Source organism: Delphinus delphis, unplaced genomic scaffold (genome assembly GCF_949987515.2).
Source record: "Delphinus delphis unplaced genomic scaffold, mDelDel1.2 scaffold_189, whole genome shotgun sequence".
Lineage (NCBI taxonomy): Eukaryota > Metazoa > Chordata > Mammalia > Artiodactyla > Delphinidae > Delphinus > Delphinus delphis.
This window is the reverse complement of record NW_027192810.1, coordinates 197748-219140: the sequence shown is the minus strand read 5'-3', so window position 1 is coordinate 219140 and position 21393 is coordinate 197748. Positions and strand designations below refer to the sequence as shown.

The 21393-nt window shown below is 39.0% G+C and overlaps 1 protein-coding gene across 1 annotated transcript in view; it reads left to right on the top strand.

Moving 5' to 3' along the window:
• The window catches only part of LOC132419366 (formin-2-like), a 312831-nt gene that overhangs the window by 185253 nt on the left and 106185 nt on the right, over window positions 1–21393 (top strand). Inside the window, exon 8 of the mRNA XM_060003288.1 lies at window positions 9757–9818. Coding sequence (XP_059859271.1) covers window positions 9757–9818 — 62 coding nt within the window. The remainder of the gene's footprint in view (window positions 1–9756; window positions 9819–21393) is intronic.

Sequence of the window (21393 nt, the reverse complement as noted above, 5' to 3'; positions counted from 1 at the left end):
CCTGAGGTGCACTGCTGTGGGCAGCTGCAGTGGCTCATGGCCACATTCATTGTTCACTGGACTGGCCAGCAACATTTTCTGTCCACAATAAGAAAGGCTATTCATAATCCTTTGTTTATTTTTGTAATATTCTCAGAAGTTGGGTTCAGTGTGGCCAGTGTTGTTTTTTCCCAGTAGGTTTTCTAGTGCCTGGTTTCTTTATGAAACTCAAGTTTACAAGGTTCACTTGGAAATTGCTTCATGCTTCTTTTATTTTTTTAACATTTAAGTGTTTTCTTCATATGGTGTATGGAATTTTAAGATCCATTTAGTATAGTTATCAAGACATTAAAAATGTCGTCAGTGCTGTTGGGTGGCTTAGTGAACAGTTTTCATTGAATGAAGTCACTAAGGGTCAGAAATTTGAGAAGAAAGTGGGCTCCACCCAGTGGGCTCCATGACTTTGTCATCGGTGTGACCTTGTCATTGATATGGCCTCGTTGGGGAGAAAAGTGCATGTGAGATATAGACACTTTTATTGAAACCTACTTTCAGAAATTTAATGTCAGAACATGTTTTTAATTGAATTATTTTTAAAAGATGCAAATGATCTCCTTTATTTGCTTATTGGCAATAGAACTTTTAATTTTCTCTTTAGTGGTTGCTTTAGTGTTTATAGCAGTTGTCTTTTTTTCTGATAAACTTTGCTTTTTAAAGTTTTTATTGAAATATAGTTGATTTACAATGTTGTGTTAGTTTCAACTCTACAGCAAAGTGATTCAGTTATACATATATACATTTTTAGGTTCTTTTCCATTATAGGTTATTATAAGGTACTGAGTATAGTTCCCTGTGCTGTACAGTAGGACCTTGTTGTTTATTTTATATACAGTGGTGTATATCTGATAAGCCCAAACTGCTAATTTATCCCTCCCCCCCTTCCCCTTTGGTAACCATAAGTTTGTTTTCTATGTCTGTGAGTCTGTTTCTGTTTTGTAAGTAGGTTCATTTGTACCATTTTTTCAGATTCCACATATAAGTGATGTCATATGGTATTTGTCTTTCTCTGATCTACTTCACTTAGTATGATCATCTCCAGGTTCATCCATGTTGCTGAGAATACGTTTTAATTTAAAATATAAATTCATTACTTAGAGTTTCTTATAAAAAGAAAGACCTCATCATTTTAAGTCACATGTAGATTATTGAATCAAGGTAAAATGATTTATAAGCCTTTCATTACAGGCCCAGCAAAAACCCTTAGGTTGCACTTAGCTTATATTTTTTGACATTGTTCCACAACTGGACTTCTGAATTATACTTCTGTGGGAAGGAGAAACCCAGTACCTGGGGCTTTTCTGAAGCAATGAGCTTTGGGTGTGGGTCTTCCTTTCCTTCACTGCACATACTGTCTGAATTACTATCAAGTCTTGTTTGTGTTTGTTTTTGCTGCCCCTCTGCCCCCAGATGTAAGCTCTGTGTGGCCTGCAGTCCCCTCTGCAGCTCCCTCGGGCACCTCCCCTGTAACCCGAGTCTCTTCTTTACAATCATGGGTGCTTGTTGAAGGTACTGCTGGCCCAGGGCCGCGGGGGCCCAGCTATGAGCACATAATGAATCACAGCAGCTTTGTGATGGAGAGGTTGCATACGCTAGTCTTTTTGTTGTTGTTGTTGTTTTTGCGAAAATATATCTTTTGCATAATCCATGAGATGGGTGGGGATTTGGACTGTTATTTGGGGGCAAGGGAAAGCCCCTTGGATAACTGGAGTCATGTTTGTATTTTAAAACTGAACTCTATAAAGTCGTTTGTGTCTTGACGTGCTATTTTAGCCCAAAGAGGTCGCTCTGCAGATGCTGTCCGGTCTTTATCCTCTGAGGTGAGTGAGGGTCTGAGAGTGCTGGGGTGAGCGGAGTAGGAGGATCGGCACTTCAGCCATTTATCAGATGGCTCGTGACACTGGGCTCACGGGTACCTGGGATTGCATTCCTAGAACCATCGGGTAATGCAGCATGTGGCTTCTTAAGGGAAAAGCTTAGTGTGAAAACCGTATTCCAAGTTCCCCGTGTGAACTTTGTCTCTCATTCTGTGCCGTAAAGGGATCCTGGATGCATTTTTTGTGTGGTATCCTACCCGGTGAGGACAGTGCACTTCCTCTCCCCTCCCCTCAGCTGGAAAGAGGTGCGATAGTCTCGGGAAATTTAACAACAGGAATTTGTTTCTTCTTGAACAGTGAGGATTGTGATTGCAGCTGAGACTGAATTCTTAAGTGTTGAACAAAGTATTTTAGTCACCAGTACTCATTTCCCTATACAGACACGTTCAGATGGACTCTGTCCCCTTGAAAGGAAGAAACAAACAAAAATGCATATAAACACTACGAAATGTAAAATAGCTAGCTAGTGGGAAGCAGAAGAATGTTTATGTGGGTGATGAAATTCAAAGTCTGATTGCTTTTAATGGTTGAATTTTTCATGGAATTATTTACGTACAGAAGCCGGTAAGGAAAGGACTTTAGTAAATTTTTGTGATGGTTGGAAGAGGTCACTGGTCAATGAGGCAGTAGGTGTGGATGTGGAGAAAGTTTCTAAATTTTAGTGTTATATTGGGAAGCAACTTTTTATTTATTAAAATTACATCAAAGAAATCCTAATGTTGGAAACTCCTCCCATGATTATGTTATTTTACTGACCCCTCATTCCTCTGAACAATGAAACATCAAACTAACCCTTACACACAAATTCATACATTGACAGAGAAAACCGAAAACCTTCATTAACTGAACAAACGAGCAAATGTGAGTTAACACACACATGAACCAGCCCCTCACATTTTGCACATATTAATTACATGTTGAGTTAAGTAAACCCGAAATTATTCCAGGTGGATCATGATAAATATCATGTATGTTGCTTAGATTTTTCGTACATTTAAATATTTTGGAAAAGTAGTCCTGAGACCCAAGTTGTTAGTCAAAACCATCTGTAATACAATGAAAGGAACGACCGTAACATGTCAAGTTCTGGTGTGTAAACTCTAATCTTCTCAGTCATAGGTTACAAGTTCACAACTGAGTTTTTTTTAATCCGTTAATAGTCTATTGTGTGGGATTAGGAAATAAGTTTGTATTATGACGTTGCTTGGCGTTTTTGTTGTGACTTAATAGTCAATATTCATAAATATTTCATGTGCCTTGAAAAGAAAGTGTATACTGTTTTATTAGAATACAAAGTTCAGTATGTAACTATAAGATAACACTCTTTTCTGTTTATATATTCTAAATCCTTATTTGTATTTTTCTTCTTGATCTGTTTTGACCAGAGTGGTTTATTAAAGTTACCCATTGTTAGTGGGTCTGTCTGTCTGTCTCTCCTTGTCAATATTTTGTGGTTTCTTTCTTACGAAGGTTGCACCTGTGTTTTGGGGGACATAAATTCATATCTATTATAATTTCATTGGGAATTGTAGCTGTTAGCATTAAAAATATCTTTTTTCATTGTTTTGTTGTTCACACAATGTTCCTGGCCTGAATCTTAAGTTGTCAAATATCAAGATCATAACGCTTGCCTTTTTGATTTGCATGTGCTGGGCATAATTTCACTTCTCTTCATTTTTTAGCCTTTCTGAATTATTTAGTTATAAATATACATATATTTATTTTTTGATGTGTTTTTAATTTTCAGTGACTAAACTTCCCCTACCTTAACCTGTGTGCCAATATATAGTTGCTCATATATAATATAGTAAGGAAGGTATTTAACTGTATGTTTAGGTGAATTATTTTTAAAAGGAAATTTTTTCTTTAAAATCATAATTATAATCACTGTGTTTATAAATTCAATCTTTCTGTTCTGGGTTTCTTTCAAAGTCAGATGTATTTGTGTAAATTACACTGAAAAAAGTATAATTATCTGTGTGAAAGTTATTTTGGCATAAGGAATTTTAAATTTCTGATATGTTCTCTACTTATGGAGCAATATGTATGCTTACATTCAAAGTAAAATTTTACACTGTTGCTCATTTAGAGCGTGTGCTAGAAAACAGTGGCAAATGTGATCCCAGAGTTAGGGTCCTAATCAAGGGAGACTCACTAAGCTCTATTTTATGAGTATAAATGTTTACCCAAGCTGCAAGGTGAGGTCCATTTTGGGCAGTAAAGGACTATGGGCAATAAAGGACGTTTTGCGGTGCTGGTTTATGGAAAACATTCAACAGACAGTGGCTGTTTTACACAGAGTGCCATGCATTGTTTGAAACTATTTGGTCATTTATACACTATGCTTAACATAAACACTATCTGGGATGTGCCAGTCTTTTCTTCTTCCTCCTTTATCCCACACCCTAGATTTTGTCACCTGCCAAAGTCAAGTAAATCTTTTTTTTTTTTTAAGTAAGTCTACTTTTTTCTTTTCTTTTTTTTTTTTTTTGGCCACACCATGTGGCATGTGGGGTCTTAGTTCCCCAACCAGGGATCAAACCCACGTTCTCTTCAGGAGAAGTGCAGAGTCTTAACCACTGGACCGCCATGGAAGTCCCCAAGTAAATCTTATCTAAATAGTTGAGATAATCCCTGAGTCGTACCTGTGTGGTCCAGTCAACGCATCTCTCCAAAAACAGAAGTGAAATACAGTATCGCTAGATTAAAAGGTCTACAGTGGCAGTCATGTTTGCATTTAAAGATTTTATTCCAGAAGCATAGTCTTAATATTCATCTTCCCCTGCCCATAAAAGCAGGTGCCATACTGACTTCGGCAAAAACACTTGCTGACAGTTTAACTTATGCAGCTCTTGTCAGGGAGGCCCACTGACTTAGGTACTTAGGTTGTTAAACTTGTAGAAGTAGGTGTGCTTGAGATGCACCATTGGTGGATTGGGTGTCAGATTAATTTTTCCAATAGGAAAGCCTTTCTCTACATAGCCTAAGTACAAAATCTATAGAATTCTGGCATTTTATTGTCTGCCACCTGGTTAAGCTGCCTGAAAAGAGAGGACAGTATAAATGAATACGATTCCTAAATTACACGACGTTATAAAACTACAGTTTTCTTCCTTTCCAGGGCATACAGCATTTTAATTGCTTGGTAATAAAGTGTAAACTCTTCAAGGACAAGAAGCATGTCTATCAGGGCTGAGAGGAATGTCTGGGCCAGACTTAGGACTCTGAGAATATTTGTTCAATGAATGGATGAAAATGTTTTCAAGAAGATACTCTGTTTTCTTCATAGACGAATACAAATGTTTTATATTCTTTAGGTAATCCAGAATTGCTTCAAGTATTATTCAAGAGCTTGGGTGTTTCCCAAACCCTAACCCAATGTGTCTTCTGGCTAGTTTCCTGCTGAAAGGTGTGCCTGTGCACCTGTGACCAGGAGCTCAAGTGTGTTTGGTGCTGGGATGTGTAAGGAACGCAAATGTAGTGTTTCCTGTTATCTAATTGTTGTCGGACCCAAGTCCATGTGCCGAACAAACCGAAACATTGGAATTTGAGCAGAGAAAGTTTCGTTACAGGGTCAAGCAAGGAGAATGCGTCGCTCGTGCTCAAAAAGCTCTGATGGTTTGGGGGGAAGAGTTTCTATAGGCAAAATCTGGGGGGAGGGCTGCCCGGTGTGTGATCCTCCTCTGATTGGTTGGTGGGGAGATAACCAGGTGGGGCTCCAGGAATGTCCATCATCAGCCATGTGGTTCCAACCAGTCTGGGGTCCCTGTAGTTGTGCTCAGCCTTAAGTCACCATCCTCCACTGGGTGGGGCCCCAGTCCCTGTAGAAGAGCAAGAGCTCAGAGTTCCGTGTGTGTCAGATTGTTAAGTACATCTCTTGAGGAGGAACTGGGACCCTGCCCCGTCGCTGCACCAGCTGTACTTCTGTTTCCCGACTGCCTTTCCTTTGTTCTCTCACTTTCATTAGTAACTCAGGGAAGGTCTCGGAGGCTGAAGCCTTTCTCCTACAGACAAGAAACGGGGGACACGGAAAGGCTTTTGTACCCGGGAGGGCCCCGCAGGGTCCTGCTTGGTTTCATTTTCAAGTGTGAAATATTCAGATGAAGATGGTCCCAAGTGCCTTTCTCTCTCTGAGAAATGTTAGTTTTAATAAATTGTTGGATTTGTTCAGTTAAGCCAAGCAAAGCCAACAAAATTTTAAAAGTTGCTTGACTGCATCTTTAGGAAAGTTTTGTTAAGTCATACATTTGGACAGTTTTTAGAGTAACTCCTGGGTGAGCAGATTCTCAGGCAGGTGTCAGCGCATCGTGTTTCCGTATAAAGGGCCTCTGCGTGTGACCCTTGGCTCCACTGCCATCATGTGGTACAGCGGCATGCCCGCAGCCGACGTTTCTGTGCTTTACTGAGTTTCAAGTAAAAATTTAGAGATAACAGTTCTAGGCCTTTCTACCAAACTGGTGTTTTTCTTTCTTTTTTCTTTTTATATCCCCTGGCAGGACAGTTAAAGACAGAACTAGAAACTCCTGAATGAGTAAACACTGACCATTTTCATCCCCCAAAGAATGCAGATGTGAAGCGGAAGAGGAGACCTCTCCCCCAGAAAGCTTTCTCTTACCCTGTAGGACTCAGTGCCAGATTCCCTCATCATCACGTGGGCCGTTATGCTCGTGGTACTGTGTGAGCAGCACTGCTACCCGTGCTGGTATTTGCCTTTTGCTTTCTTGGGTGTTGCTGCCTCTGTGGATTTATGGAACTGATAATGCAAATATGTGGCTTCTAGTGAGTCTTTCTTAAGCTTGGCTGTTATGTCTTCTCTCCGAAGGTTCAGTAATAACTTTTGGTTTTTGCACTGTAATCTTTTCAATTTTCTACTATATGTGGAACGCTCTGGCGTAAGCTGATGATACCTAAGACACATGCTTGCTATCACACTCTTCAAAATCTCCTTGGAGGGACAGAGCACATACATACAAAAGAGGGAATATCTGAAATGTATCAGGTGACTTGTATTAAAGGGTAGAATCAAGAGGCTGGGAAGGTCAGGATGAGCTATGGAAGTTAGGGAGTGTTTCAGAGATTACTTAAGCTGGAGCTTTAAAACACTGTTTTCTTAGAGATAGCAGTTTGTCCACATTATCTACACTTTTCAGCTTCTCCTCAATTCTAGGTGATCATGGGAAGCTACTCTAGCCAGAGAGACATAAGGAGACATCTGCTAAGAATAGGCATTACACATGCCTTCTTGTTGCTTCCTTTCTTCCTTCTTCATTTTGCCTGGAATGTGAGAGTGATTGATGGAGCCATGGCTGCCATTTTTCCACTTGAGGAAAAGACCATTAAAAAAATGTTGGCCCTAACCTGTTTGTAGTCCCTGAATCAGTACCAACCTATCTCAGTTTTGTTTGTCATTATTTACTCACACATCCTTTTTACAGCTGAAAACAATTTTTAACCAGTACAGATATATTTAACACTTTTGCCATATGGTCAAGTGACTAGTTGTCAAGAATTGATTCATATTTTAAATATCTCATCACTACATTAAACAAATGGCTGACATCACTCTCTATATTAACCTAAAATGAGCCAAACTTTTAAGCTGGTTGGGGGGAGGAGAAGGAGGGGCAGGACTAAGTTATAAACAAACATGAATGAATGATATTTCCCCTCATCTAGTCCCTGTGTCTTTCATTTCTCACGTGTAAAGCCAATTAAGGGAAAATTATGTGGTAAAGTAGTAGCAGAGTTGCTTTCCATTGAGATTTCCTGTGGATGGTTAAAAAATGACATTTCATGGATTAGGACTTTTTGAGGAATTGCTTAGGACCATGTGACATTTATAAAAATATTCTTTGGCCCGTAACATTGCATGAGATAAAATATGAGAAACCTCAGTATATTTACAAGTAACATTTCATGTAGGGAAAACTTGTAGAAATAATACTATGTTTTAAAATAATAAAGTCAGAGGTTAATCGTATCTTTTATGAGTTTTGACTTGAGCATGAATGATTTTATTGTGTTTCTTTTCCTTGTTCTGAAAATGAAACCTTGTGTTAAGTGGACCACTAGCATTTCCTCCATAGTTTCCTGTCGATCTCTCGGTGTATCTCCCAAGGAATATAGAAATATTGGATTATTAGCTAATGAATTCCAAAGTTAGAGAACTTTGGATTCACTCTAAGAGTCTCCTTAAGGGCTAGACTCTGCATGAATGTAATCTAAAAATGGTAATTACATGCATGAAGATGATATCTTTATTTTAGTTTTATGTATTTTGTTACATTATTTTTAGCCATATTACCTCTAGTGAAAATCATTTGTTAATCCCTTTTAATTAGCTTTTGAAATTTAGTCATAGCTGGGCTATGGTTTACTGCTTTGAAACATTAAACAGTTTGTGGTATGTTTGCCTTATATGGTCTAAAGAGTAAAAAGTATTTGATTGCAAATCTTAATTCTTAGATTTAAACTTGAGACCTAATTTTTTTAGAGATTGAGATAGTGGAATATTATTAGGCTAGAAGTATTATATTCTAGTTGATATGATATTTTTTTGGTGAATCTGGACTCACTTCCCATCTCCAGACAGAAATGCTAAATTATCTTGGTGAGATTTCTTATCCATCCTGTGTTTCAGTATTGAATTTGGCTTTCTTAATTCTTACTTGGGATTTTGCCAGAAATGTGTCATGTACTTTAAGCTGTAAGGAAAAAAGCATTGTGAAATGCCACAATTATCAAAGTAAGTCTAACCACTTTTTGATTATCCATTCTGTGATTTTTCTCCCAGAAATCTTTAATCCCACAACAGCTTCAGTGACTATTTGGCACATATTTGATCAGAGCAAATTCACCTCATTTCCAGCTAATTTGTGCACAACTAATGCAAAATGCTTTTGGTTAACCTACACCTAAATTAAGTAATAAAACACACCAATTCCAAAATTCAACACGTTTCCCAGGCCAAAATACGCACTTAAGAACACATGTCCAGTTTTTGATTATCCATTCCACTTCTTCCTTGTATAAGCAGGGCAGTTTGTATATTAAAGATGGATTTTTAAGGATGCATCTGTGCCAATCTCAATACCATAATCAAAGAATTTTCCTTTGATTATAACAATTTAAAAAGTTGCAACAGGAAATGCACCTGCTGTTTCCATATTAGTCTACCAGTTTAGGGATTAGATTTAACCTTTGTCAAACGTCTTTACATAAATTGGCAGATATTTACATTTATTGGTGTAAAACCAGGATGTGTGGGCTTCCCTGGTGGCGCAGTGGTTGAGAGTCCGCCTGCCGGTGCAGGCAAGGGACACGGGTTCGTGCCCCGGTCCGGGAGGATCCCACATGCCACGGAGCGGCTGGGCCCGTGAGCCATGGCCGCTGAGCCTGCGCGTTCGGAGCCTGTGCTCCGCAACGGGAGAGGCCACAACAGTGAGAGGCCCGCGTACCACAAACAAACAAGCAAAAAACAGGATGTGGCAGTAACATGAGTGATTTGCCTATTTTTCTGGTATTAAGCAGATTTTTCAAATTCATTCAGGTGAGTCATGAAAGAGACAGACTCACAGTTTCTCTGTGACCATTGGGCCCTCTTCCTGGGATTTTGTATTTGTGGAGCATGTGAAAGCTTTGACACTTGACACCTGACCCATTGAAATGCCAGCTCGGCCTGGGGGGTGGCTGGACAGGAGGCTGCAGTGAAGGCAGAGCCCCCACCCTCTGCCTGCCGGGTATGAACTCCACTCTGTGGAAGGTCACTATTGTTTGAGGTGGTTGGAGCTTTTCACAGCTGGCTTATGGCAATTTATATTCTTCTTTTGTCTTTTTTGCGCAGCTGTGGTGAACTTGGACAATTCCGTGGTTGACCTGGAGACCCTTCAAGCTCTCTATGAGAATGTGAGTAACAGGGAAATTTTATGTGTGAGGATGTAACAACATATACGTCCAGGCTCGTTGCTTCCATGTCCTCTGAGGAAATTTGTTCCAGGGGCACTGAATTTACATAACTATGGGTTTGTAAAAATAATTTCTAGGAAAATATTGAATAAATGTGTGGTCTCATAGTTTTAAAATAGGGAGGGTGGGAGGGAGGGAGACGCAAGAGGGCAGAGGTATGGGAACATATGTATATGTATAACTGATTCACTTTGTTATAAAGCAGAAGCTAACACACCATTGTAAAGCAATTATACTCCAATAAAGATGTAAAAAAAAAATTGTGATTCAAACCATGTTGTACATGAGGTCTTTCAGATTCCCTCTTTTGAAATATAATCAGTACTTAGGCGGACGCTAATTTGAGAGGAGTATAGTGTGACGTGCTGATGCATTTAATCTTCACATGGAAACTATCAGTAGCTGCTATTATTACCCACTTTGCAGATGAGGAAACTTGGCATGGAGCATCCACACGACCTGCCCAAGGTCACACAGGCCGTGTTGGTGCTGAGCCTGGGATTTAATTCATTCTGACTCTGTTTCTCTATCTGCCGGAGTTTCATTCACTGAGTGGCAGGACATCGTGTCTTTCTTCTAGTAGCACTTTCACTTAAGAAGTTGGCAGGGAACAGGAATGAGGAGAATGACCTGGGCATGGTGCTCTCAGAAGTGCAGTCCGGGCAGGGCTGCATGAAATGGCTGTAGCTGGGGCACAGCATTAAATGACATTGGTTCACGTAGTGAGAAAGAGATTCTCTTTTCAGTGTGCTGGATTGTATCTGGGAGAAAGTCTCCGTGTGCCCCTATTTTTTTCATTTTGTTTCTGTTCTTGCCTGTGGTCTGGCTGGTATTTAAACCTCTGTGCTCTCTGGGGCCTGGTCTTGGTTGGTCCTGGGCTTTTCTGTACCCAGTCAAGTAATTTCTGGCTCTGGAGATACGTCTGGTGGGCAGGAGTCAGACCCCCGTCCCTGACCACTCCCTTGAGGAGAGTGTGTTCCAGCTGCTTGTCCGTTCTTGGATTTGGTACTTTTTTTTTTTTTTTTTTTTTGGATTTGGTACTTTTAAAGCATGCGTCCATGTGGTGTCCCTTTGAGGCTGGGATTTCTCCTGGTGTGTCACCCAGTCCATAGGTGATGTAGCGCTGGCGCCTGGTCCCCATCGTGGCTGCAGGCATGTGACTTGATCATGAGGCGGAGAGGGAGGGCGTGAGTGTTTTGTTACCTGGTACTCAGTACATGATGGAAACTGGAAAAAATGGAACCATTTGGAGGTACAGAGAGCTTTCATTTCCCTCGAGTGTTTCCTGCCAGCGCTCTCTCAACCAAGAACCAGGTGGAAGAAAGGAGGAAACACCAGGGAGAGTAATGCCTTCAACAGGTCTTAACGGTGTGATGTCAGTGTGGGTGTCAACTTGTATCTCGTGCACACATTCCATATACTGTGTACATGCGTTTATGTAGATACATAAGGTACACGTCTGTATATTATATGAAGACACAGGAACGTTTTATTTTAAGCTGGTATATCCATGTGCAGAAACATATACAGAAAAAATAGAGAACATTGGGGACAACTATATTTATGAGGGAAGTTTATTTTGCAGTGATTTAGAGTATTTTATTTGGGAGTTTTTAGCCTTTCAAAGTAAATTACTTTCACAAAATATAAATTTCTGACTCTGGACAAACCAGATAGCTACCCAGAATTTCTTACTGTCATACCCCGTGAAAGGAGAACCTGTACCATATGGCACTGGTTACACTTGTGGTTTTCTTTATATTGTTGATGTCTTTAAATTTGATGGTTCAGACTTCCACTGTGTCAGGAAAACAATCACTTTTTGGTGGGAGTGGTTCACAGTGATACTAGTTTCAGTACGAATGGGCCGGATTGTTTTGATCACCATCTTCAGTAGGAGAGCTTAAAGCACCCATTACAAATAATAGATAATTGTATATGCCTTGTATACAGACAGAACTCATGCTAATTCCTGAGTAACATCCATTAAAATACAGGTCCAAAGAAGGCAGGACTATTTCTTTTGTCCACGACAACATCCCCAGCACTTCGATTTAGGTAGTATTGGGCACTTAGGAAGTATTCAGTAAACATTAAATGAATATATATATATGAATTGATGAGTGGAATCTGCTGGTAGGCTTGGTTCTAAGACCTCGTTGGACTTTCTGTTATATGGTTTTCAAATACTTTTTGCCTCTTCAGACTGACTGATAGCATCATGAGTAAGGATCCCTATTGAACATGTTTGTTCTATTTTTACTTCTTTGTGATAACAGGACTGAACGTGCAATGTAATGAGTGATTCTTTTTAGGTGGGTGTGGTAGCTTACTGTAACCTGCTCTACACAAAAAGTGGTGAGAAGTGGAATGGTTGAAACTTTGAAAAGGGTAAATGAAAGTTTAAAATTTTTACGTGTTTTTAGAATTCTGGGTCATTAAGGCTGAACTTCCAGGGACCTATTGGCATATAAGGGTCTTCAGTTTTCTAGAGATGAAGACTGAGACATATCTGTTACTTTCTGACTGACAGACAACAGTGGTGGATGAAGGCTTCTCCAGTTAGATGATGAATATGTTTCTAGCAAACCAAGGCACTCCCCCTAAATTAAGAGAAAATTGAGATACATATTCCCTAGTAGTGAAAAATGCATTTGTTCAAATCCCTTCATTCCAGTTGTTTAAGTTCCTAAAAGAGCCATGATCATTTAAAAATCAGGGTATATGATGTTTAGAATAATAATAATCTAATGTTTATTATACACCAAGCACTGATCTAAGTGCATTATATTTAATCCTCCAAGTGCCTTACCCCCGACTTAGGGGGTAGGAGGAAGAAGTACTATTGTTAGAAAAGAGGGAACTGACCCAGAGAGGTTGTCAGCTCAGCACTGGGGGTGACCCTGGTCCCCTCCTGATGACTGTGCTCTGAGGCACAGAATTTCCTGACTCTCAGGGGGAACTGGACAGGACCTTCCAGGAGGAGCAAGGACACACTGTGTGATGGAGGGAACTCGGGTGAAAAGTCAGAGGAACATGGCCCAGATTCCAGCACCACAAGCTCATGGACACCTCCAGTGACTTATTGATGCTTCTTCAGCTTCAGTTTCCTCATTTTTAAATAAGGTTTCTAATAATTCATAAGGAGAACATCAACTTTCTGTTGGATGTAAAAAGAAGTTTCTAGGCCATTCAACACTATTATGATTTTTTTTAATAAAAATAAATGTGGGCACAGAACTTAAAATATCTAACATTGTCAAACAGCAAATAACTGTCTCTAAGGCTGGTAGGATTGAAGGTAACAAATGTTGTGCACTATGTAAATTAAATTAAAACTGGACCTTCCCCTCGAGGGTCTGAAGATTTTGCCGAACGAAGCAGAGTAAATACCCGTGTGTTTATAGGCAACATGAATTAACAGGGAATACATTTTTAAAACTTTTGTTAAATTTAGAATGATACCACTTTGTTTACAATCATCATTTAAAAATTTGTATTTTTTTCTTTTGAAACAGTCTCAGAGGTACAATAAAGTTGCAGGTATACTATGAAGAACAATTCTTCTGTATCATTTGCAAATAAATTGTCAACATTATGCTTGATAGTCCCTCAATACTTTAGTGTATATTTCCTACAATGTAGCACACACTTAACCACAATGCAACCAGCACCATTATGAAATTGACATTGATATACTGCTGTCATCTAACCCTCAGATCCCAGTGCTTTGCTGGTTGTTCCAATAATGTCCTTTGTAGGCAGGACAGCCTTGGAGTTTTGTTGTGCTTTATATCTTCTTTTCTTGGGCACTTGCCTCTTTTTGATTTATATTATTGTTATGTATGCATATGTCTTATCTTTTAACTTAACTATAAATTCCTTATCAGTAGGATTTTCATATTCCATGTTTAGCATTATGGCTTATATATAATATTAAAAATAATTACTAATTAATTAAAGAATGACCTGAGAATTCTATTTTTGCTCTTGGTGTGGTTTTATCAATGAAAGAGATTAAAATGGTGACTATCGCTATTTCAAATGCTATACTTTTTAGAACGATCACTGTAAAAAGTAATGTTGCGGGCTTCCCTGGTGGTGCAGTGGTGGAGAGTCCGCCTGCCGATGCAGGGGACACGGGTTTGTGACCCGGTCCGGGAGGATCCCACATGCCGCGGAGCGGCTGGGCCCGTGAGCCATGGCCGCTGAGCCTGCGCGTCCGGAGCCTGTGCTCCGCAACGGGAGAGGCCCCAACAGTGAGAGGCCCGGGTACCGCAAAAAAAAAAAGTAATGTTGCTTTCTTTCTTTCTTTTTTTTTTTAAGGTGAAAGCAGGTTTATTTAGACAGATACATATTCCAAAGACAGAATGTGGTCTGTCTCAGAAAGTGAGAGTGGCCTCACATACATCTTTAAATACAGTACAGTAGTCCATATATATATATATATATATATATATATATATATATATATATATATATATAATCAATTACATCAAGTTTGCTAATCATGTAGCTAAAGTCTCTGTCGTTACTGATTTATTTTTTTAGCAGTGGGGAAGGTTTGTTAAAATCTCACATTACAAATATGGAATCCTCAAGTCTACATTTAGTCAAATTTGGCTCTACATATTGTGAAGTTTGACTCTTTGACAAATAGAGATTTAGGATTCATATCTTCCTGTTGGATTGACAGCTTAATCATGATGATGCATTTTGTCTTCATCTCTAATGTTTATAGCCTTAAAGTGTCTGAGTAGTATAGCTATATCATCTTTCGTTTTATACAAACGTTTGTTTCTATAGTATAACATTTCTTCCCTTATATGTTTTATTTGGGTTTAATCATTTTTGTTTCCTATTTAAAAACATTACCATATATTAGCTTGTGTCTTATCCATTTAACTTTTAAAGATTGTTCCCTTAGAGACTAAAATCATTCCTGATTTATCACAGTCTTACACAAATAATTCTTAACCACTTCGTTAATAATACCAGAATATTTCACTTTTCTATTTCTAGAGGAATGATAGAACCTAAGAATACTTTAGCACTACGTACTTCTTTCACCTTTGACTTTTATTGTCATACTGCTTGATTCTACATCTATTTCAAATCCCCCCCAATTTTTTTTAAACATCGTTATTGGAGAATAATTGCTTTAAAGTGATGTGTTAGTTTCTGCTTTATAACAAAGTGAATCAGCTATACATATATTTATATCCCCATATCTCCTCCCTCTTGCGTCTCCCTCCCACCCTCCCTACCCCATCCCCCTAGGTGGTCACAAAGCACCGAGCTGATCACTCTGGGTTTTGCGGCTGCTTCCCACTAGCTATCTGTTTTATATTTGGCAGGATTTATAAGTCCATGCCACTCTCTCACTTTGTCCCAGGTTACCCTTCCCCCTCCCCCTATCCCCAAGTGCATTCTCTACATCTGCATCTTTATTCCTGCCCTGCTTTTAGGTTCTTCAGAACCATTCTTTTTTTTTTTCTTTTTAGATTCCATATACATGTGTTAGCATACAGTATTTCTTTTTCTCTTTCTGATTTACCTCACTCTGTATGACAGACTCTAGGTCCATCCACCTCACTACAAATAACTCAATTTCATTTCATTTTATAGCTAGGTAATATTTCATTGTATATATGTGCCACATCTTCTTTATCTATTCATCTGTCAATGGGAACTTAGGTTGCTTCCATGTCCTGGCTATTGTAAATAGAGCTGCAATGAACATTGTGGTACATGACTCTAGGAACTATGGTTTTCTCAGGGTATATGCCGAGTAGTGGGATTGCTAGGTCATATGGTAGTTCTATTTGTAGTTTTTTAAGGAACCTCCATACTGCTCTCCATAGTGGCTGTATCAATTTATATTCCCACCAACAGTGCAAGAGGGTTCCCTTTTCTCCACATCCTCGCCAGCATGTATTGTTTGTAGATTTTTTGACGATGGCCATTCTGACTGGTGTGAGGTGATACCTCATTGTAGTTTTGATTTGCATTTCTCTAATGATTAGTGATGTTGAGCTTTCTTTCATGTGTTTGTTGGCAATCTGTATATATTCTTTAGAGAAATATCTGTTTAGGTCTTCTGCCCATTTTTGGATTGGGTTATTTGTTTTTTTGATATTGAGCTACATGTGTTGCTTGTAAATTTTGGAGTTTGATCCTGTGTCAGTTGCTTCATTTGTAAATATTTTCTCCCATTCTGAGGGTTGTCTTTGCGTCTTCTTTTTGGTCTCCTTTGCTGTGCAAAAGCTTTTAAGTTTCATTAGGTCCCATTTGTTTATTTTTGTTTTTATTTCCATTTCTCTAGGAAGTGGGTCAAAAAGGATCTTGTTGTGATTTATGTCATACCGTGTTCTGCCTATGTTTTCCTCTAAGAGTTTTACAGTGTCTGGCATTACATTTAGGTCCTTAATCCATTTTGAGTTTATATCTGTGTATGGTGTTAGGGAGTTTTCTAATTTCATTCTTTTACATGTAGCTGTCCAGTTTTCCCAGCACCATATATTGAAGAGGCTGTCTTTTCTCCATTGTATATTCTTGCCTCCTTTATCAAAAATAAGATGACCATATGTGCATGGGTTTATCTCTGGGCTTTCTATCCTGTTCTATTGATGTATATTTCTGTTTTTGTGCCAGTGCCATACTGTCTTCATTACTGTAGCTTTGTAGTAGAGTGTGAAGTCAGAGAGCCTGATTCCCCCAGCGCCATTTTTCTTTTTCAAGATTGCTTTGACTATTCGGGGTCTTTTGTGATTCTATACAAATTGTGAAATTTTTTGTTCTAGTGCTGGGAAAATGCCATTGGCAATTTGATAGGGATTGCATTGAATCTGTAGATGATTGCTTTGGGTAGTATAGTCATTTTCACAATGTTGATTCTTCCAATCCAAGAACATGGTATATCTCTCCATCTGTTTGTATCATCTTTAATTTCTATCGTCAGTGTCTTATATAGTTTTCTGCATTCAGGTCTTTTGTCTCCTTAGGTAGGTTTATTCCTAGGTATTTTATTCTTTTTGTTGCAATGGTAAATGAGAGTGTTTCCTTAATTTCTCTTTCAGATTTTTTATCATTAGTGTATAGGAGTGCAAGAGATTTCTATGCATTAATTTTGTATCCTGCTACTTTGCCAAATTCGTTGATCAGCTCTAGTAGTTTTCTGGTAGCATCTTTAGGACTCTTTATGTATAGTATCATGTCATCTGTAAAGAGTGACAGCTTTACTTCTTCTTTTCCGATTTGGATTCCTTTTATTTCTTCTCTGATTACTGTGGCAAAAACTTCCAAAAGTGTGTTGAATAATAGTGGTGAGAGTGGGCAGCCTTCTCTTGTTTCTGATTTTAGTGGAAGTGGTTTCAGTTTTTCACCATTGAGAACGATGTTGGCTGTGGGTTTGTCATATATGGCCTTTATTATGTTGAGGAAAGTTCCCTCTATGCCTACTTTCTGGAAGGTTTTTGTCATAAATCGGTGTTGAATTTTGTCAAAAGATTTTTCTGCATCTATTGAGATGATCATATGTTTTTTTTCAGTCAATTTGTTAATATGGTTTATCACATCGATTGATTTGTTTATATTGAAGAATCCTTGAATTCATAGAATAAACCCCACTTGATCATGATGTATGCTCCTTTTAATGTGCTGTTGGATTCTGTTAGCTAGTATTTTGTTGAGGATTTTTGCATCTATGTTCATCAGTGATATTGGCCTGTAATTTTCATTCGTTGTGACATCTTTGTCTGGTTTTAGTATCAGGGTGATGGTGACCTCGTAGAATGAGTCTGGGAGTGTTCCTCCCTCTGCTGTATTTTGGAAGAGTTTGAAAAGGATAGGTGTTAGCTCTTCTCTAAATGTTTGATAGAATTCACCGGTGAAGCCATGTGGTCCTGGACTTTTGTTTGTTGGAAGATTTTTAATCACAGTCTCAATTTACGTGCTTGTGATTGGTCTGTTTATATTTTCTATTTCTTCCTGGTCCGTCTAGGAAGGTTGTGCTTTTCAAAGAATTTATCCATTTCTTCCAGGTTGTCCACTTTGTTGGCATATAGTTGCTTGTAGGAATCTCTCATGATCCTTTGTATTTCTGCATTGTCAGTTGTTACTTCTCCTTTTTCATTTCTAATTCTATTGATTTGAGTCTTCTCCCTTTTTTTCTTGATGAGTCTGGCTAATTGTTTATAATTTTGTTTATCTTCTCAAGGAACCAGCTTTTAGTTTTATTGATCTTTGCTATTGTTTCCTTAATTTCTTTTTCTTTTATTTCTTATCTGATCTTTATCATTTCTTTCCTTCTGCTAACTTTGGGATTCTTTTGTTCTTCTTTCTCTAATAGTTTTAGGTTTAAAGTTAAGTTGTTTATTTGAGATTTTTCTTGTTTCTTGAGGTAGTATTGTATTGTTATAAACTTCCCTCTCAGAACTGCTTTTGCTGCATCCCTTAGGTTTTGGGTTGTCGTGTTTTCATTGTCATTTGTTTTTCTTTGATTTCTTCAGTGATCTCTTGGTACTTAAGTAGTGTATTGTTTAGCCTCCATGTGTTTGTATTTTTTACATATTTTTTTCCTGTAATTGATATCTAGTCTAATAGCATTGTGGTCAGAAAACATACTTGATATGATTTCAACTTTCTTAAATTTACCAAGGCTTGATTTGTGACCCAAGATATGATCTTTCCTGAAGAATGTTCCATGAAGACTTGAGAAGAAACTGTATTGTTTTTTTTGAATGGAATGTCCTATAAATATCAATTAAGTCCATCTTGTTTAATGTATCATTTAAAGCTTGTGTTTCCTTATTTATTTTCATTTTGGATGATCTGTCCATTGGTGAAATTTAGGTGTTAAAGTCCCCTACTATGATTATGTTAGTGCTGATTTCTCCTTTTATGGCTGTTAGCATTTGCCTTATGCATTGAAGTGTTCCTATGTTGGGTGCATAAATATTTACAATTGTTATAATTTGTATATATTTATACAGTTTATAAATATTGCTCCCTTGATCATTATGTAGTGTCCTTCTTTGTCTCTTGTAATAGTCTTTATTTTAAAGTCTATTTTATCTGATATGAGTATTGCTCCTCCAGCTCTGCTTTGATTTCCATTTGCATGCAATGTCTTTTTCCATCCCCTCTCTTTCAGTCTGTATGTGTCCATAAGTCTGAAGTGGTTCTCTTTTGGACAGTATATATACGGGTCTTGTTTTTGTAACCATTCAGCCAGTCTCTGTCTTTTGGTTGGAGCATTTAATCCATTTACATTTAAGGTAGTTATTGATATGTATATTCCTTTTACCATTTTCTTAATTGTTTTGGGCTTGGTATTGTGGGTCTTTTCCTTCTCTTGTGTTTCCTGCCTAGAAAAGTTCCTTCAACATTTGTTGTAAAGCTGGTTTGGTGGTGCTGAATTCTCTTAACTTTTGCTTGTCTGTAAAGCTTTTAATTGTTCCATCAAATCTGAATGAGATCCTTGCTGGGTAATATTGGTTGTAGGTTTTTCCCTGTCATCTCTTTAAATATGTCCTGCCACTCCCTTCTGGCTTGCAGAGTTTCTGCTGAAGATCAGCTGTTAACTTTATGGGGATTCCCTTGTATGTTATTTTACCCTTCCTGCTTTTAATATTTTTTCTTTGTATTTAATTTTTGATAGTTTAATATGTGCCTTGGCGTGTTTCTGTTTTTGATAGTTTAATATGTGTCTTGGCATGTTTCTCCTTGGATTTATCCTGTATGGAACTCTCTGTGCTTTCTGGACTTTATTAACTATCTTCTTTCCCATATTAGGGAAAGAAGTATTTCAAATATTTTCAAGTATTTTCTCAGTCCCTTTCTATTTCTTTTCTTCTTCTGGGACCCCCATAATTAGAATGTTGGTGCATTTAATGTTGTCCCAAAGGTCTCTGAGACTGTCCTCAATTCTTTTCATTCTTTTTTCTTTATTCTGCTCTGTAGTAGTTATTTCTACTATTTTATCTTCCAGGTCACGTATCCGTTCTTCTGCCTCAGTTATTCTGCTATTGATTCCTTCTAGAGAATTTTTAATGTCATTTATTGTGTTGCTTTTCATTGTTTGTTTTCTCTTTAGTTCTTCTACTTCCTTATTAAACATTTCTTGAATTTTCTCCATTCTATTTGCAAGATTTTGGGTCATCTTTACTATCATTACTCTTCACTCTTTTTCAGGTAGACTGCCTATTTCATCTTCATTTGTTTGGTCTGGTGGGTTTTTACCTTGCTCCTTCATCTGGTGTGTATTTCTCTGTTTGCTTAACTTACTGTGTTTGGGGTCTCCGTTTTGCTGGCTGCAGGTTCATAGCTCCTGTTGTTTTTGGTGTCTGCTCCCAGTGGGTAAGGCTGCTTCAGTGGGTTGTGTAGGCTTCCTGGTGGGGGCGACTGGTGCCTTTGTTCTGGTGGTCTGGATACAGACTGTGAGAAAGAGGAATGAAGGGGGATCCCTAGGAATTTGGCCTGGACAATAGAGTTGCCTTTCAGAGATACATTGAAGTGGTTTGGTGAAGGATGGGGAATAAAAATGTGTCTTGGTCCTGTTAGGTTTGAGTTGTCTACTCATTCATTCAAATTGATATAGGAGTCTAGTTGCTTCAGGGCAGAAAGTGGGATGTCAGGTGCTGGGGATTGGCTGTGCTATCAGTCCGGGTCCAATCAGAGGATAGAAGCCTCAGGGTAAAGTAAACAGGGAAACTTATTATAGTGAATGGTTAACCTGTGCTGGGAGAGTACAAGGATGTGAAGATGGCTCTAGGACCCAAGCGAGGAGAGACTTGGAGGGAGACCTTCTCCCTGGACTAGGTGTGTCTGCAGCACCCTGGTTTGCCCAGACCACACCTGGTCCCCAGTCTCTGGGTGAGTGGAAAATAAACTTAGGGCAGCAGGTGAGCCACAGCTTGTGGCCAGGCGTGCTGGCATCAGGATGCCCCACAGGCAGAGCCCAGAGCCTGCCGCATCCACGCTGAGAGAGCCCAGGAAACAGAGCTCAGGGCCCAGGTGAGCCGTGGCTGGTGCATGTGTGCAGTGCCTGGTGTCCACGTGGGGAGTGAAGAGGTCGTGGGACCTCGGCCAGGACTGCAAAGCTCCGAGGGGCTCTATGTGCTCTGGTTTGTGGCTGCAGTCACGGTCGGCCAGAGGACACCCAACCCATGTCCTCACACACCCACACTGTGGATCATCTGTGCACAGGTAGAGAGGAAAAGGCCAATGCCTGCACACCAGAAGCCCCCTTTCCTCCTGCTGTGTGCCTCCAGCACCCCCTACTGATAAAGCATAACATTGTGCTCACCCCGGTGAAGGGCACAGTGCTAAGGCCCGTCCACTATGTCAATGGGGTCAGTGGGGTAAGCTGAGGGCCCAGAGCCAGTAGCTGGCATGGACAGTAGGGAGGTTTGTTCTTATTTGGCATGTAATTCCTATGTCACGTGTCATTCCATAGGACATGAGTCTTGTTCATATGAAGGTACTTCTGGATGGAAAAACTGATGTGTGCTCT